The 14498-nt window shown below is 42.8% G+C and overlaps 1 protein-coding gene and 1 long non-coding RNA gene across 3 annotated transcripts in view; one reads left to right on the forward strand and one right to left on the reverse strand.

The window, feature by feature from the left end:
* Positions 1-10272, forward strand: part of gpr142 (G protein-coupled receptor 142) — a 17609-nt gene extending 7337 nt beyond the window's left edge. Inside the window, exons 2-3 of one of the 2 annotated variants that reach the window (XM_050059475.1) lie at positions 4691-4845; positions 9286-10272. In XM_050059475.1, the coding sequence (XP_049915432.1) occupies positions 4707-4845; positions 9286-10244 (1098 nt within the window). In that variant the 5' untranslated portion in view covers positions 4691-4706 and the 3' untranslated portion in view covers positions 10245-10272. Of the gene's footprint in view, positions 1-4679; positions 4846-9285 lie in introns of those variants that run through there. The other variant, XM_050059476.1, reaches the window with a different exon arrangement.
* LOC126399508 (uncharacterized) overlaps positions 1-14498 on the reverse strand; it is a 44244-nt gene that overhangs the window by 16557 nt on the left and 13189 nt on the right. Inside the window, exons 2-5 of the long non-coding RNA XR_007570905.1 lie at positions 5678-6263; positions 4679-4828; positions 4418-4478; positions 4045-4146 (exon numbers count right to left, since the gene is read on the reverse strand). This is a non-coding gene — a long non-coding RNA (uncharacterized LOC126399508). The remainder of the gene's footprint in view (positions 1-4044; positions 4147-4417; positions 4479-4678; positions 4829-5677; positions 6264-14498) is intronic.

Consider the following 14498-nt stretch of genomic DNA (forward strand, 5'->3'; position numbering starts at 1 on the left):
ATACCTGTCGATTAGGAAAAGGGCCAACTCGGGATCAGTTTTAAAACCTTTCAAATCTCTCAGCTCTCTCCACTTGGTGAATGCCTGACAGAGGTTTACACGCGTTTGGGCTCGAGTCCTATCACTATCCCGTTTAGCCTTCTTCTGTTCTCCTGTTCTTTTTCTTTTAGATGGTGCTCCTTCTTTATCCGCCATGACATCGAAAGTACAACCAAGTCCTTATAGATACATCTGGTAAAACTGTTATGTGTTCAGCAATGCCCGTTGCGTACCGCTTACTCGAAGAACACTCTCTGTAAACACGGCTCCTTCTTCTTCTGTGGTTTAATGGCTGTGGGCCACTGCGGGCGTGCAGAATTACTTCCGCCTCCGGGTGGCGTATTCTGGTTTGCTGACTTCCGCTGTGTCCGACCCGACCGAGGCTACGCTAAATAGCCATATAGAGAAAGGCTTTTTTGTTGCTGTTGGGTTCAAATAAATATGCGGATCTTCAAGGGGGGGTGATACGAACTAGGGACAGTTTTATGAATGGTAAAAAGTTCCGCACAGCTGCTTTAAGTTAAAGATCTGAGACTGAAAAAAAAAAATCAGTCAAATTTTGGCTGCAATTTTTGCTTGAAGAGAAATATTCGCACATCCAACTGTCTCAGATACAGGTGCGTCAGAAAATATCACTTGATATTTCCTGCACACTGCTCAGCTCCACAATCTATCACTAACACTAACCTTTTGGTCTTTGTTGAGCTTAAATAGAACCTGCTCCACTCATTTTACAAGTGTGCACTGGTGTGAGGGAATTAATCAGCTGTGGGTGTGCACCATATGTCACATTATATACCCAACAAACAAGGCTCCTTACACAATAAAATCTATTTACAAGATTATTTACAAAAAAAGATGATCCTATGAATGAACACATCGACCTTGTTTGTTAAGATCCATGTTAGTGAGCACTTCAATCTACCTACCTGACAGGTGAGGCAGATCAAGATGCTGATTAAACAGCATTGTTACCACACAGGTGTGCCTCAGGCTGGTCACACTGAAAGGCCACTCCAAAATTTGACAGTTGGGTAAACTATCTGATGAAGATCATGAACAAAAGCCCCAGAGCAGCTCTTAAATGGGCCCTGTGGTTATATTACTTTGTCAGCCACTATTTTTCTACTTCATCAGAAATGTTTGTCTGTTATTTAAACATGAACATGTAAGATAAAAGAATTCAAACCCACCACTCAGTTTGCCTTAATTCATAAAGAGCAGACCGATGAGACTGAAGATGAGGCGTTTCAGATCTTTTATCAGGTAACAGCGAAGACCATCAGGTGCCTTTGACCGATGACTTCAATTAAGGAGCCAATTTTAGACTTGTGGGATGAAATGTTCTCGTCTCCTTCAACAAATCTGCTCCTGTCCTGCAGCTCGAACATGAGACGACCACAACGCGTCATCACTCCTGATCTCATGTAACCTCCCCATCATTCACTAAATACAAAGTACATCATGAGCAGTTCACAGGCAGCTGGCTCCTGACGAAAGGCCAGAATGTAAATCTAAAGAAAGGCGTGAGGCAGTTATCTCACAAAACCCTCCCCTGTCTTCACAGCCACATACTAAATGGCACCATTGATCTCAGTGATTGCTTTTCGATCTGTGCTTTCTGCTAGTTTATTGTGCTGAGGTGAATTAAAGCAGCCAGGCACTGAGATATTTCCCAATTTTATGATCACATTCCTGCTACAAGTCATAAAATGCTCCAGTCACATGCAGGTTTTTGGCACATAAATAGCCTTTACAATCGTGGTGATTAAATATGACCAACTGTTAGAAGTGGCGAGTGCCCAGCTTACATCATGAGGGCGGTTTCACAGATTGGGCGATTGTGGCTCCACAATGATGTTTACGTTGGTTAAGCATCCACAAATGGTTCGTCACTGAAAGCTTGAGAGATAACGCAGTCCAAATATGGCTTCATGGATGAGTGGAGTAAATTAGGAGAGCAGGCAGAGGAGAGACAGACAAAGACAAACAGGATGGATGGCTCCCAGGTGAAAAGTTAAGATGGGGGCACAGGATGATAATGACTCAGGGTAGGGGGGAGGCTGATGGGGTCATCGCCGTCAGCCCATCTGTTGTTGTGTACCTGCAGGTTAATTGACTGAGTGGATTTACTGACTTTTTGTTTCCACAGTTTGTCTTTGAAAAACAGCTAAGTAAAGCAAACACGACCTTCATCAGTCATAGTAAAGATGCAGCAACATAAAGCAGCTCATCATCTGCAAAGGTTTTGATATCGACATATCAGACAGGAAATGCATCTTTATATATTGATAAACTAATGCAATCTTAAAATTCCTTCCTGATCACAGCTACATAAACTTTATTATTAATACAAATATCCTGAGCTGATGTTTAATTTCACGCAAATAAAACCTAATTTAAAGACCTGCAGTCTCATTTATAAACACAGCGTACGCACAATACGAGGCCTGAAAGAGGCGTACACCACTTCCCACGCAAAAGTCGTGATCTATAAAAACAGACTTGATGGGAGAAACTATTTTTTGGTGCACACCATTTTTGGCCTTTGTTCAAACATACATTTTTAGTCTGGATCCTACACACAGTTTTATGAATGAGGCCCATGGTGTATCCCACAGATTTCCCCTGACACTGGGTTTGTCAGTCTCTATGATCAATGACGCAGCAAATTAGTCAATTAATCCATCTACAACATTTATCAGCAGTTGTTCTGATAATCACTTAATTGTCTGAATAATTTTGCAGCTCCTTAAATCTGAGAAAAAGCCTCTTGTCTTGAAATTAATAAAAACCTTTGGGTTTTGAATCATTGGTTTAGCAAAAGTTTCATCACATCAGCTTCTAGGAAATAGGGTACATATATATATATATATATATATATATATATTTATACAGAATTATTGTATATTTTTTTCACTTTCTGTTCACTTTGACCCAAAGATTAATAGATTTTTTTTTTTTTTTAGATTTTTTTTTTTGGGCTTTTGCCTTTTATTGACAGGAGAGAGTGAAATGAGGGAGTGAGAGAGAGTGGGAAAGATGACATGCAGCAAATGGTTGTGAGCTGGAGTTGAACCCACGACCACTGCAGCAAGGCATCGCCTCTATATATGGGGCGCGGCACTATCCACTACACTACCAACGCCACGATTAATTGATTAATTGAGAAAAGATAAATTGCAGATAAATCAATAGTGAAAATAATTGTGAGTTGCAGCTGCAAGTTGTCCTTAAAGCCGCTACAAGGAACTTTTAACTGGATATGCAAAAGTCTCTGGTTTCTGCTGATGTCTGTGCGTGACCTACAACAGCAAATGAGACCATCGGTGTGAAGATAAGCTATTTCTATATAGTGTATATCCATACCTTTAGGAAACTGTCTATTTTAATTGTATCTGCTAAATCCCAACCTTGACTTAAATCTATTTTAGCATTACAGAGCTAATCCAACACTCTGATAGTTCGTTTTTAAATACCTTCAGAAAAGGTGGCCGTATTTGTTTAAACTGAAGACATTAATCGTTAAAAACAGGTCACAAGTATATAGTTTCATTTTTAATAAGACTTTCCTAAAGGAGCTGGTCACTGAAGTTTTTAGCAAATGTTACTCAGCCAGTACTAAATATTGTGCATTTGTTGGGGACTATTTTCAGTGGTGGATTAATCTACTGTTGGTGCTGTAGTGAGTATTTGGTTGCAGCAGCACGGTAAATGTGAGACTGCCACCCAATTATCAAAATAAATGTTGGCATTGAATTTTTTTTCTGTTTTCTGCAAACCAAGGATATGTTACACTTTTACGTTTCATACTTATAGCTGATATGTTGAAACGTCACTTTTCTTTTGTTGTGACAATGCTGTGGTTAACGTGTGGTTATGTTTAGGCACATCACTTGGTTCTGGTGAGAGAAAAGTCACGTTTGGGCGTAAAATACCTGCTTGATGTCGCCACAACCACTGCTGGATATGTGCCGACATCCCCTTAAAAATTACTTTGCTTACCTGACAGAGTGTGGGCCCCTTTGCAGTGGCCCAGGTTTGACTCTGACCCTTGGCCCTTTGCTGTATGTCATCCCCTCTCCCTCTCCCAACTGTCCTGGCTACCTAAAAAAAGATAAAAAGATCACTGGCAATGTGCCAACCTCACCACAAAAAATAGCCCAGCTGTTGTTAGAAATGTGCTGACGTTGTCTTAAGAATATCAAATGTTTGTGACAGCAGTCACTGCTGGAAATGTGCCAGCTCAGCTTAAAAATATCCAGTTGTTGTCATCACAAACACTGCTGAAAATGTGCCGATGTTGCCTTAAAAATATCCAGTTGTTTGCACCACAAACACAGTTGGACATTTATTGACATGTCATTAAAAAACACACCTGGCCTCCGACAGCAGCCGTCTCACCTTGGTCTCACACCATCCACCATCCCCTCTTCCTCCTGATGAGACACTCAGCTCATTTACATGTCATCTGAAGAACTATGTCACTTTAGGAATGTTGATATGATACGTATAAAACGTACAAATGTCACATATCTGTGGTTTGCAGAAATGTACAATGCAGACATTTTCAAATTAAACTACAGTACTGTTACTAACTGCTTTATTAATTAAAACTCAAGTCTTTCTCTGTCTCCACCTTTTTCCCCAGGGTAAGCGCTGAGGTCATGATCGACTCGTCCAATGTGACGGCGTCCAGCCCCCAGGAGCTGGGCGTGAAACCTGAGGAGCTGCAGAAGTCCAAATGTGTCCTGGGCTTCATCCCGGTCATCTACTACAGTGTGCTGCTCTGTGTGGGAGTACCAGGTAAAAAAGTGACGATGTCATGTAGTAGAAAAACTGTGTGCAGGGTTGGATCACACAAACTGCAGAAAAAGAACTATGTCTCATATGTAAGTGGTGTCTTCAATGGCAGATAGTTTGGGCTCAATATGCCAAGGTTTTTGAGATTTCCAAGATTTCTGCCACCGTCCCTGCACAGTGGAGGCGAAGTGAATTTAATTTCTGGCACTCAAATAAAAAACATGAAAAAACTTCAACAGCAATGTCACTGAAAAAGCCCAGGATGTGAGTCAGATATATTATCGAGTAATTTAGTTGGAAGTGACATTTTAAAGTCAGAATATTAGCTGGTGCACAAGAGGATTTTATTCGCACTAAATCACAGTCACAGTTTGAATCACTGCATTGAAATCTATTTATAAAAGAACTGCAGAGGACAGAAGAAATCAATACAGCAGTGAGTTAGAGATACATTACAGAGCTCTAATGGACCAGTGACACTCTTGTAGCACATTAACTGAGTGCTGACGGCTCTTTTTACAGGTTACAATAATCTGATCATCTGATAATCAGTTGGTTTGAGTTCATGAGTATTAATTTATATATTAATCCTCCAGCCAACTGTCTTTGGAATCTCTCAGCCTCAAAATGTTTCAGCTCAGTCATTTCTAAAGTGGAAATAAAAGTCACTTTGATGGACATCGTTCACCTCGGCTTTGTTCTCGTTACTTAGGTTCATCTACAAGTCAATGATTTTGTCAGGGATGTGGTATTGATCCAGCAGGGATTTAGACAGAGTGACGTTCTAAGCTTTCAGACATGTCACCAGAGAATTCGTAACTTTATATAATCGTACCCAAAGGAAAATAAATAGAAGGTCCAGAGTCAACAGCTGTGAGCCTGAAGGGGCCCAGGTGATGTTATCCAAATATACAGTGAGAATATCCTCTGCACATACTGTATCTTAGAGAAGAGATACTGAATAAGATGCTCTGCAAGGAGACAAATAAAATCAATGCTTTGTTATTTATACTGCAACAAATGCATCTTCTTTCCCATAAATGTATCACAGACTTTAAAAGGTAGGATTACTGAACCCATTCTGCACACTGTGGCCAAAGTGACTATAATCTGACTTTTTATGATTTGTGCTGCCCTAGGAAAATTATTAAATATAGAACTGTACATTTCAGAAATATGTGAAACAAAATGACCTGACCTAAATAACCACATAACACATCTTTAACTCTCAAATCAATGGGATTAATTGACAAATAAAACAAGCATGTAAGACAACAAAACCTCAGGCTGAGAGGCAGCAGGACCAGCAGTCCCCACACCAGAGGCCTCTCCCCTTTGCTACTGGCACAGGAGCTCTTCAGCACCTCCTCCATGCCAGGTGCACTGCACCTCGTTAAGCAACGCAGCACACCTGTGGAGATCTACAGTGGAGGGGAAAGGGACAGCAGCACAGAACACATACAGCCATGACAATAACTTCTTACAATCACATTACATACCATTTATCATCACAGTTTGGTTTGGTTTAGGGAAAAAATACTTGGTTAGGTTAAGTACAGGACTTTTTTTTTTTTACATTAAATACGTCAGTAGTTAAAGTAAAAAAAAAAATCAACTTTGACGTCTGGTTTCACACCAGAGGACACAAGCCATGTTTCCATCAGCCTGTTTAGATGCGCATCTAGAAGTATCGCATCGGAAAATTATGATGGAAACGCCAAAATTCGAATTAAAATCCCCTGATTCGCACAAACTAAAATACGCTCACTTTAGCCGGGTTTTGGTTGATTCGAAAAAATGTTGATTCGCAAAACGGGGGATGGAAACAGTTATGTTCGAATTAAGTCTGACGTAGCGCACCTCTCTGCATGGTGATATCCACACTCCAGGTCGGGAAGGCGGTAATGCATTTACAAGCTGGTTGCCAACCGCCAGAAAACGCAGAAGAAGAAGAATGCGAGACGGAAACTTTTGTTTCCGGTTCTGCAGAAAACTTGTGTGAGTTCGTAGTTTTCACCAAAGTCCGTACATTTAATGGAAACACACAGGATTCGTATTTCTTTTAATACGCATTTCCCAATGATTCAAATCCCTTTTGGATGGAAACACAGCTACAGTCAGTAATTTCCTGGACGAAAGTCCATGGTTTGTTTGACCCATCCCCCAACCCAACTCTCCTACCCTACACTGACGTTGTTGTTCTTTGTACTACCTATCGCGTGATGTTGTCCAGGGAATCTTTGTCCACCATGGAAAAGGATCATAACTGACTTTACTTACTCTATTTGTGTTGTGTGTGTGCTGGAACAAAATTTAACACATTGCGTATCACCACCATGTAATGCGTTGTGAAGAGGTCGTGGTCATTTCATGCTTTTCTGTGAGACAAACTGCAGTTATCACATCTTAAGTTAGCTACTGAGCACAGACTGGATTAATGGACACAGTTAATGTGACGTCACTCATTGGTTTGTGGACCTTTTTGAAGCCTCAAGTTTGGCAATTTCACTGCCACCATCTTGGATTTTGTGGAGCCAGAAGTGACCATATTTGGACGAGAGGGTGGAGATAACCCTTACGTTAGCTGCTAGCTTGGTTAGCATCTCGGTTAGATCTACTTACCTCAGAAGTAGGAGCTGTGAATGATGTCACACCCACGTTGACTGCGTTCCAAGTTGAAAAACTATTATGTCGTTAGCTTAACCAGTAGTCAGGTTAGCCATTAGCTATGTTTCCATCCAAAAGTGATTCGAATCATTGGGAAATGCGCATTAAAAGAAATACGAATCGGAGTTTTCCGCAGAACCGGAAACAAAACAAGTCTCACATTCTTCTTCTTCTACGTTTTCTGGCGGTTGGCAACCAGCTTGTAAATGCATTACCGCCTTCCCGACCCGGAGTGTGGATATCACCATGGAGAGAGGTGCGCTACGTCAGACTTAATTCTAACATAACTGTTTCCATCCCCCGTTTTGCAAATCAACATTTTTCCGAATCAACCAAAACCCGGCTAAAGCAAGTGTATTTTAGTTTGTGCGAATCAGAGGATTTTAATTCGAATTTTGGCGTTTCCATCATAATTTTCCCATGCGATACTTCTAGATGCGCATCTAAACAGGCTGATGGAAACATGGCTACTGTTAGCAGTACCAGTTGATAACAACGCAGTAGAAGTTGGACAGTACAGTTACTGTGGTTGACTGTGGTGCTAATTCTAACTTTTGCGAGTGAAAAACAGGCTAAAACCATTATATCAAAATGTACTTTAAAAAATAAATGAACATCCGGCTCCTTAGAGGGTCTTTTAGTAAAACTGAATGATAAACAAAGGTTTTTTAGGCGACCAAAAAATTACAATGAACTTTTATGCCGTGACAACACACTGAAATAGCGACAGCTACACGTACACTCTGTGAATCTGGGGTTACACCACGGTTACGTTAGCTAATGTTGTGGCAGAGGTAGCGACTTACCGGACAGACCCAACAACTGTCACTGAAAGCAGCCACGCCCTTTTGCTTAACTTCAAGCCTTAATGATATTTAAATGTGTGAGTTATATAAAATGTCATGCCCTGTGCAGTTGTCATGAATGTTTAAATTAGCAACAGAGACCAAAACTGTTTTTGTACCAGGCTGTAAACGGGAACTGCCCATTGGTTCAAACATATTAAACTCATTGTTCCGAAGTCCGTTCCGAAATCATCATGATGCCCTGTGGTTAAGGTCTGGTTAGGTTTAGGCACAAAAACCACTTGGTTAGGGTCAGGAAAAGATCATGGTGTGGGTTAAAATGAAAAAGAAAGTGACAAACACATAAGCTGTGAGCCTGCTCCGCCTCAAGCCGGTCGCAGCGCACCATACGCCCGCCGCGAGCCGTTCAGCACCGCGGACAGTCGGACTAATGGGATGTCGAACCAATGGGCTGTCGAACCAATGACATGGACCCCTGTAAACATGTTTATTCCTGCTGTAAAGTTGGACATTTTAACATGATAGCCTAGGGGGACTGACTTGTTCATGGAGTCAGCCTCAAGTGGACATTAGAGGAACTGCAGTTTTGGCACTTTGACGTTAGCTTAAATTTTTAGCCCCAAGTCTGACGCTTGCTACTAAGATAGCCACAACTGACCTTGGCTCAAATCATAACTTCTCTCCCAAACTGTTTCCTGAAGGCTAATTGAAAATATTGATGCTGATGAACTAATGTCTTAATTTAGTTTGTTTGCCAAATAATAACAGCTGGCTAGCCTAGCTTAGCAGGTAGCTTTCATTTCAAACTGAATCTTTATTAACATAATAGCCTAGCCTAGCTTCACAGAGTAGCAGTAGCTTTATCAACATAATTCAGTTTAGTTAATCTACCTTTAACTGTGTGATAAATAGCAGATAATATGATCTAATTTTCTACTTCTGTTTATTTTTCTGTCTTTGTCTCTGTCAGTGAACATCCTCACAGCCGTGGCGTTATCCAGACTGGCATGCCGCACAAAGAAAGCTCTGTATTACTACCTGTTGGCGGTGACGGGCTCAGATATTCTCTCCCAGCTCTTCATCATCTTTGTTGGCTTCCTGCTGGAGACGGCAGTTTTTCACCGTGATGTCCCCGCGCTCCTGCTGCACTCCGTCAGCGCTGCCGAGTTCGCTGCCAACCACGCCTCCATCTGGTCCACCGTGCCCCTCACTGTGGACCGCTATGTGGCGCTGTGCCACCCCCTCCTCCATCGCCAGATCAGCTACCCGGCCCGGGCCAGGAAGATCATCGCGGTGGTCCTGGTGATGTCTTTCGTATCGGGCGTGCCCTTCTTCTGGTGGTCGGACATGTGGAGGAACAGCCACCCGCCCACAGCCCTGGACACCGTCCTCATATGGACTCATGTCATTATCATCTACTTCCTGCCCTGCAGCATCTTCTTAGTGTTGAACTCTATGATAATTCACACGCTGAGGGTGAGGCAGAGGCAGCACAGTTGCCAGGAGGAGCACGGGCCGAAGTCTGCGCCTCCTCGGCGACTTGGGAAAACCACAGCCATGCTGCTCGCCATCACCTCTGTGTTCTCCGTGCTGTGGGCTCCCAGGACTGTGGTGGTCATCTACCACCTGTACGTGTCCTCAGTTCACCGAGACTGGCGCGTCCACCTGGCCTACGACCTGTCCAACATGCTGGCCATGCTCAACACGGCCGTCAACTTCTTTCTCTACTGCTTTGTCAGTAAGCCTTTCCGCGGTGCCGTGCGGGATGTCGTGCTGCTCAGAGGGGGCCCGCTGTATCCTCGCCGCTCTCTGCCTCACCCACAGGCCCCCACCAACACCTCCATCTCCTCTCTGTACAGTGGGAACAACAAGCGCTCGCAGCGAGACTCCACTCCCTTGTCACCTCGCAGGGCCAGAAAGCCCTCGTGACCCTGTGATCTCCCCTCCTCATCCAAAACACCCATCATCCCACGGTCCCTGAGCACTTCTGACCCCTGAGACGCACACTGCATTCCAGCTGCGGTCGTGGACAGCTGCCAGTCAGCCCTGGAGCTTTCTCAAAGGGTCTCAAATGAACTCGCTGTTTTTTGTATTATAATCTGTCAGCGGGTGTTGTTTGTCCGTGTAAATCTGATAAGATGACAGCCTATTTATTTTTCTTCAGAAGAATTCAACAAATTAAAAGTAGATTTTTTTGGTATTTTTTCTTTTCCAAAAATGGAAGTAATGTGACAAAATATTTTTTATATTGTTACAAGAAAGAATATTGTTTATTTTCTCTGATTAATTTGGTCGTTAAATCCACGATTAGGGAATAAGAAACGACAGGAAGGAAAATAATTTGTTGCGCACTGCCGCAGTGAGTAAAATCCATTTAATCTCCCACTTGTATCATGCCAAGAGGCGTTCAGTTTGCGTCAGTCAACTTTAATTGTCCTGCTCTGATATCCACTTTGCGAGCAGCAAAATGTAGAAATAAGAGTTTTAATTTGAACTGGCTGCTATTCCTGCTGCTGTGCAAAGATGCTGAATGCCCTGAGAGACACTCCGCCCTGCTGAGCATCGCCAATCGAGCAAAGAAATCGCACTCCGGCTCCACATTGTGCTCCCAGGCACAAAGACACCGGCTACTGAGGCGTCTGTTTATTTTTCATTACATGTAACTGGATGGAGCCTTAAATGAAAGCTGGCTGTCGAAACGGCAGCGGGAGTGAAGACCCTGCTCTTCAAACAGACATCACCAACATGGCCTCGGCTCTGGCTAAACAAACCGCAAATTAGCCTGATGGTCTCCACCTCCACACACACACACACACACACACACACACACACACATACAGATGTCAGCTAGTACATTTCCATTTCCCAGAACAGGAATTTTTATCGATTGACTGATTGATTGTATTAGATCTTTTCAAACAAGACAACAAAACAGAAATGTCATAATAAACCCTGAGGCTAATGCCTATGTTTCCCACTGGGAATGGGAACAGGGATTTTCACATGACATCATCATAATTGATGACATGTTACACTTGTTGTTTCAGCATTGAAAAATAAGAGATCTGCACTTAAACTTCTGACTTCTGTTGATTTGAATATGAGCCATCTGTTGTTGATATGAATATATTTTTAACTGATGCCCTCGGGATCAGTGAGCTGTCACTGATCCCTCAAGCGGCACTTATTTGTTCTGGAAACACTCATCACCTGGTTTCTAACAGTGTCTGTGCCGAAGCATGAGGTGATAGACATGGCCAGAGGCATTATGTTTCAGGGACTTTAAGTTTGGCAAAAACGTCCACTTAGACTGAAGAATATATTGATAAGATTTTGGTGGTCATACGTCATAGGTCAAGGTCACTTTGACATTGTGTAACTCTTGTGAAAACAATATGTCAAGAACACTGTGAGGGAGTTTCCTTAAAGCCGCTACAAGGAACTTTTAACTGGAAATGCAAAAGTCTCTGGTTTCTGCTGATGTCTGTGCGTGACCTACAACAGCAAATGAGACCATCAGTGTGAAGATAAGCTATTTCTATATAGTGTATATCCATACCTTTAGGAAACTGTCTCCGGGTCCGCCCCAGGTCGCTTCCAGGACGAAACGATTTACAGCACTCAGACGGCACACGTCATCTTACCTAGCTGCTTACATTTATAGTGACTCTTATAAATAGTCGCTATTCCTCCTCCTCGACCCGACGTCCGCGGGGAGTTAAAATAGCAGCAATCATCGGGTAAAAGTTCTGTGAAAGCACTGGACTCACCAACAGTCAGCCACGTCTCAGTCACACAGAGAAAATCCAATCCTCGGGAAGTCAGGAAATCCTTCAGGATAAACGTTTTGTTCGCTAGCGATCTAGCATTTACCAGCCCAATCCTGGCAGGAGCCGGCGGGTCCACGGCGTTAGCTGTCCGGGGAGCCACACACAGAGGCCGCAGGTTGCGCAGATTCACCCCGCGCCAGCGGGGACGAGGAGAGCAGGGGCCGCGGGGCTGGAACACCTCATCCGGGCCGACGACAGGTACCAGCCAGGCGTCGACAGGGTCCAGCGAGTGCCGAGAAATAAAGAGGCGAGGCACCGCTCCATACTCAGTCCAAGAAGCCGTGGAAGTGCTCGCCAAACAGGCCTTCAGCCTTACCAGCCGACCGCTGCGTTTACCCCGGCGGCGGTGGCGCTTACGCCGGAGAGGTGGAGCTGGGGCGCGGCAGAGGTGAGCTGGGATCCCCGATAGGAGCGGGGGCAAAGTTTTCCCGTCTTGTTGTTTCATTCATCCCCAAAACAAACACATGCGCAAGCCAGGTAAGCGTCTTTACGACAATACACGCTAGAGCTCATGGGAAATGTAGGCTTCATTCCGGCAAAACACTACCGCTTTTGTCCACAGGGTCGCCAAAATCAACTCAAAATGAAAGTTCCTTGTAGGGGCTTTAAATTTGGCACAAACATCCTCTTAGACTCAATAATGTACTGATTTGGTGGCCACATGTAAAAGGTCAAGGTCACTGTGATCCTGCATCCATGTTGTTATCATGAATGTAAAATCTCATGAACGACTTGGGGGAATTTCTTTACATTTGGCAAAAACATCCACTTAGACTGAAGAATAAAGTGATTAGATTTTGGTGGTGATTGGTCAAAGGTCAAGGTCACTGTGACATTGTCTCATTTTTGTGAACATGATATCACAAGAACACCATGAGGGGATTTCTTCAAATCTGGCAAACACATTCACTTGGACTCAGTGATGAACTGTTTAGATTTTAGTGGTCACACGTAAAAGGTCCAGGTCACTGTGATCTTGCCTCAGTGTCATTCTCATGAATGCAATATCTCACCAACACCTTGAGGGAATTTCTTTACATTTGGCAAAAACATCCTCTTGGACTCAACAATGAACTGAATAGAATTTGGTGGTCATAGGTCAAGGTCACTGTGACCTTGCATCTATATCATTCTCGTGAATGCACTATTTCAAGAACACCTTAAAGGAGCTTAAGTGACACAAACATCCACTTAGACTGAAGAATAAACCAGAAAAAATTAGATATAGCTAGTCAGGGGTCAGTTTGACCTCACAAAATATGTTTTTGGTAAAAACTCAAGAATTCTAATGCAAATCATGACAAAATCTTATACAAACGTCCAGAGGAAGAAGAAGATATACTTTATGAATCTCCAAGGGGAAATTCAATTTTTTTTTTTTGGTCCTTAGGGGGACTTGAGCCAGTGACCCTCTGGTTCCCAAGCCAAGTCCTTATGGGCTGAGCTACTGTCCAAAATAATGAAGTTATGACATTTTATATCCAAAAGGTCAAAGGTCAACTTCACTGTGACATCATCATGTTCTGCATGAAACGATTTTCTGGCCATTACTCAACGTCATGTCTCAGGAACCAATTCTGCATCTGAGACATTTGGTCAGATACTGAACTGGTGACTCTAGTCTTGAAACTGTGCTGATTGTATAGATCTTCTGTGTGTGGGCCACTGTTTATAGTTTCCTGAGGTCTGATAAATTCTACGACATTAACTTCTGGTCTTTAAAATAACACGGTGAAGCCACATTTGAGGCTGGTTTAACCAGGAAGTGGTCGTAACTGTCTAACGAGTATATAATATCAGTTTCACGTCCAGTTGTTGTAAACTGTTGGATTTGTCAGTTGTGTTGTTGTGGTGACAGCTTTATAGATAGATTCCAGCTGTGACAGTAACAGATGTAGCTTTGCTTTGATTTGATGCTTCAAAAATTTGTTTTTACTGAAATGTTTCACTCCCAGAATTTGAAAGTTGCAAAACCCACAGCAAATTATCACCTAGCAACCCAGTTGCCAGAAAAAATGCAAACCACAGGTACATTACATTTGTATATTATTATGTAGCGGATACACTGAAACTTGTGTTTACGTTAACGTGTGGTTTGGTTTAGGCACAAAAAACACATGCTTATAATTAGAAAAAGGAAATGATTTAGCTTTAAATTCCCGGTTTTAGTGGCACTATGCGTGCCGGAAAAACAGCGATGGGTTGATAAAAGAAACCTACATTTGAAAAAATTGGTCTCGATCAGTGGTCTGCTAATCTCTCAAGACAGATTCTGCAATTTACATTGTAGAATCTGTCGGCAGCCCTGTGTGAAAGACGACTGGGGGGGGGGGGGCTTTGGGTTTGAACGATG

The sequence above is a fragment of the Epinephelus moara genome, chromosome 13 (genome assembly GCF_006386435.1).
Source record: "Epinephelus moara isolate mb chromosome 13, YSFRI_EMoa_1.0, whole genome shotgun sequence".
Taxonomy (NCBI): Eukaryota; Metazoa; Chordata; class Actinopteri; order Perciformes; family Serranidae; genus Epinephelus; species Epinephelus moara.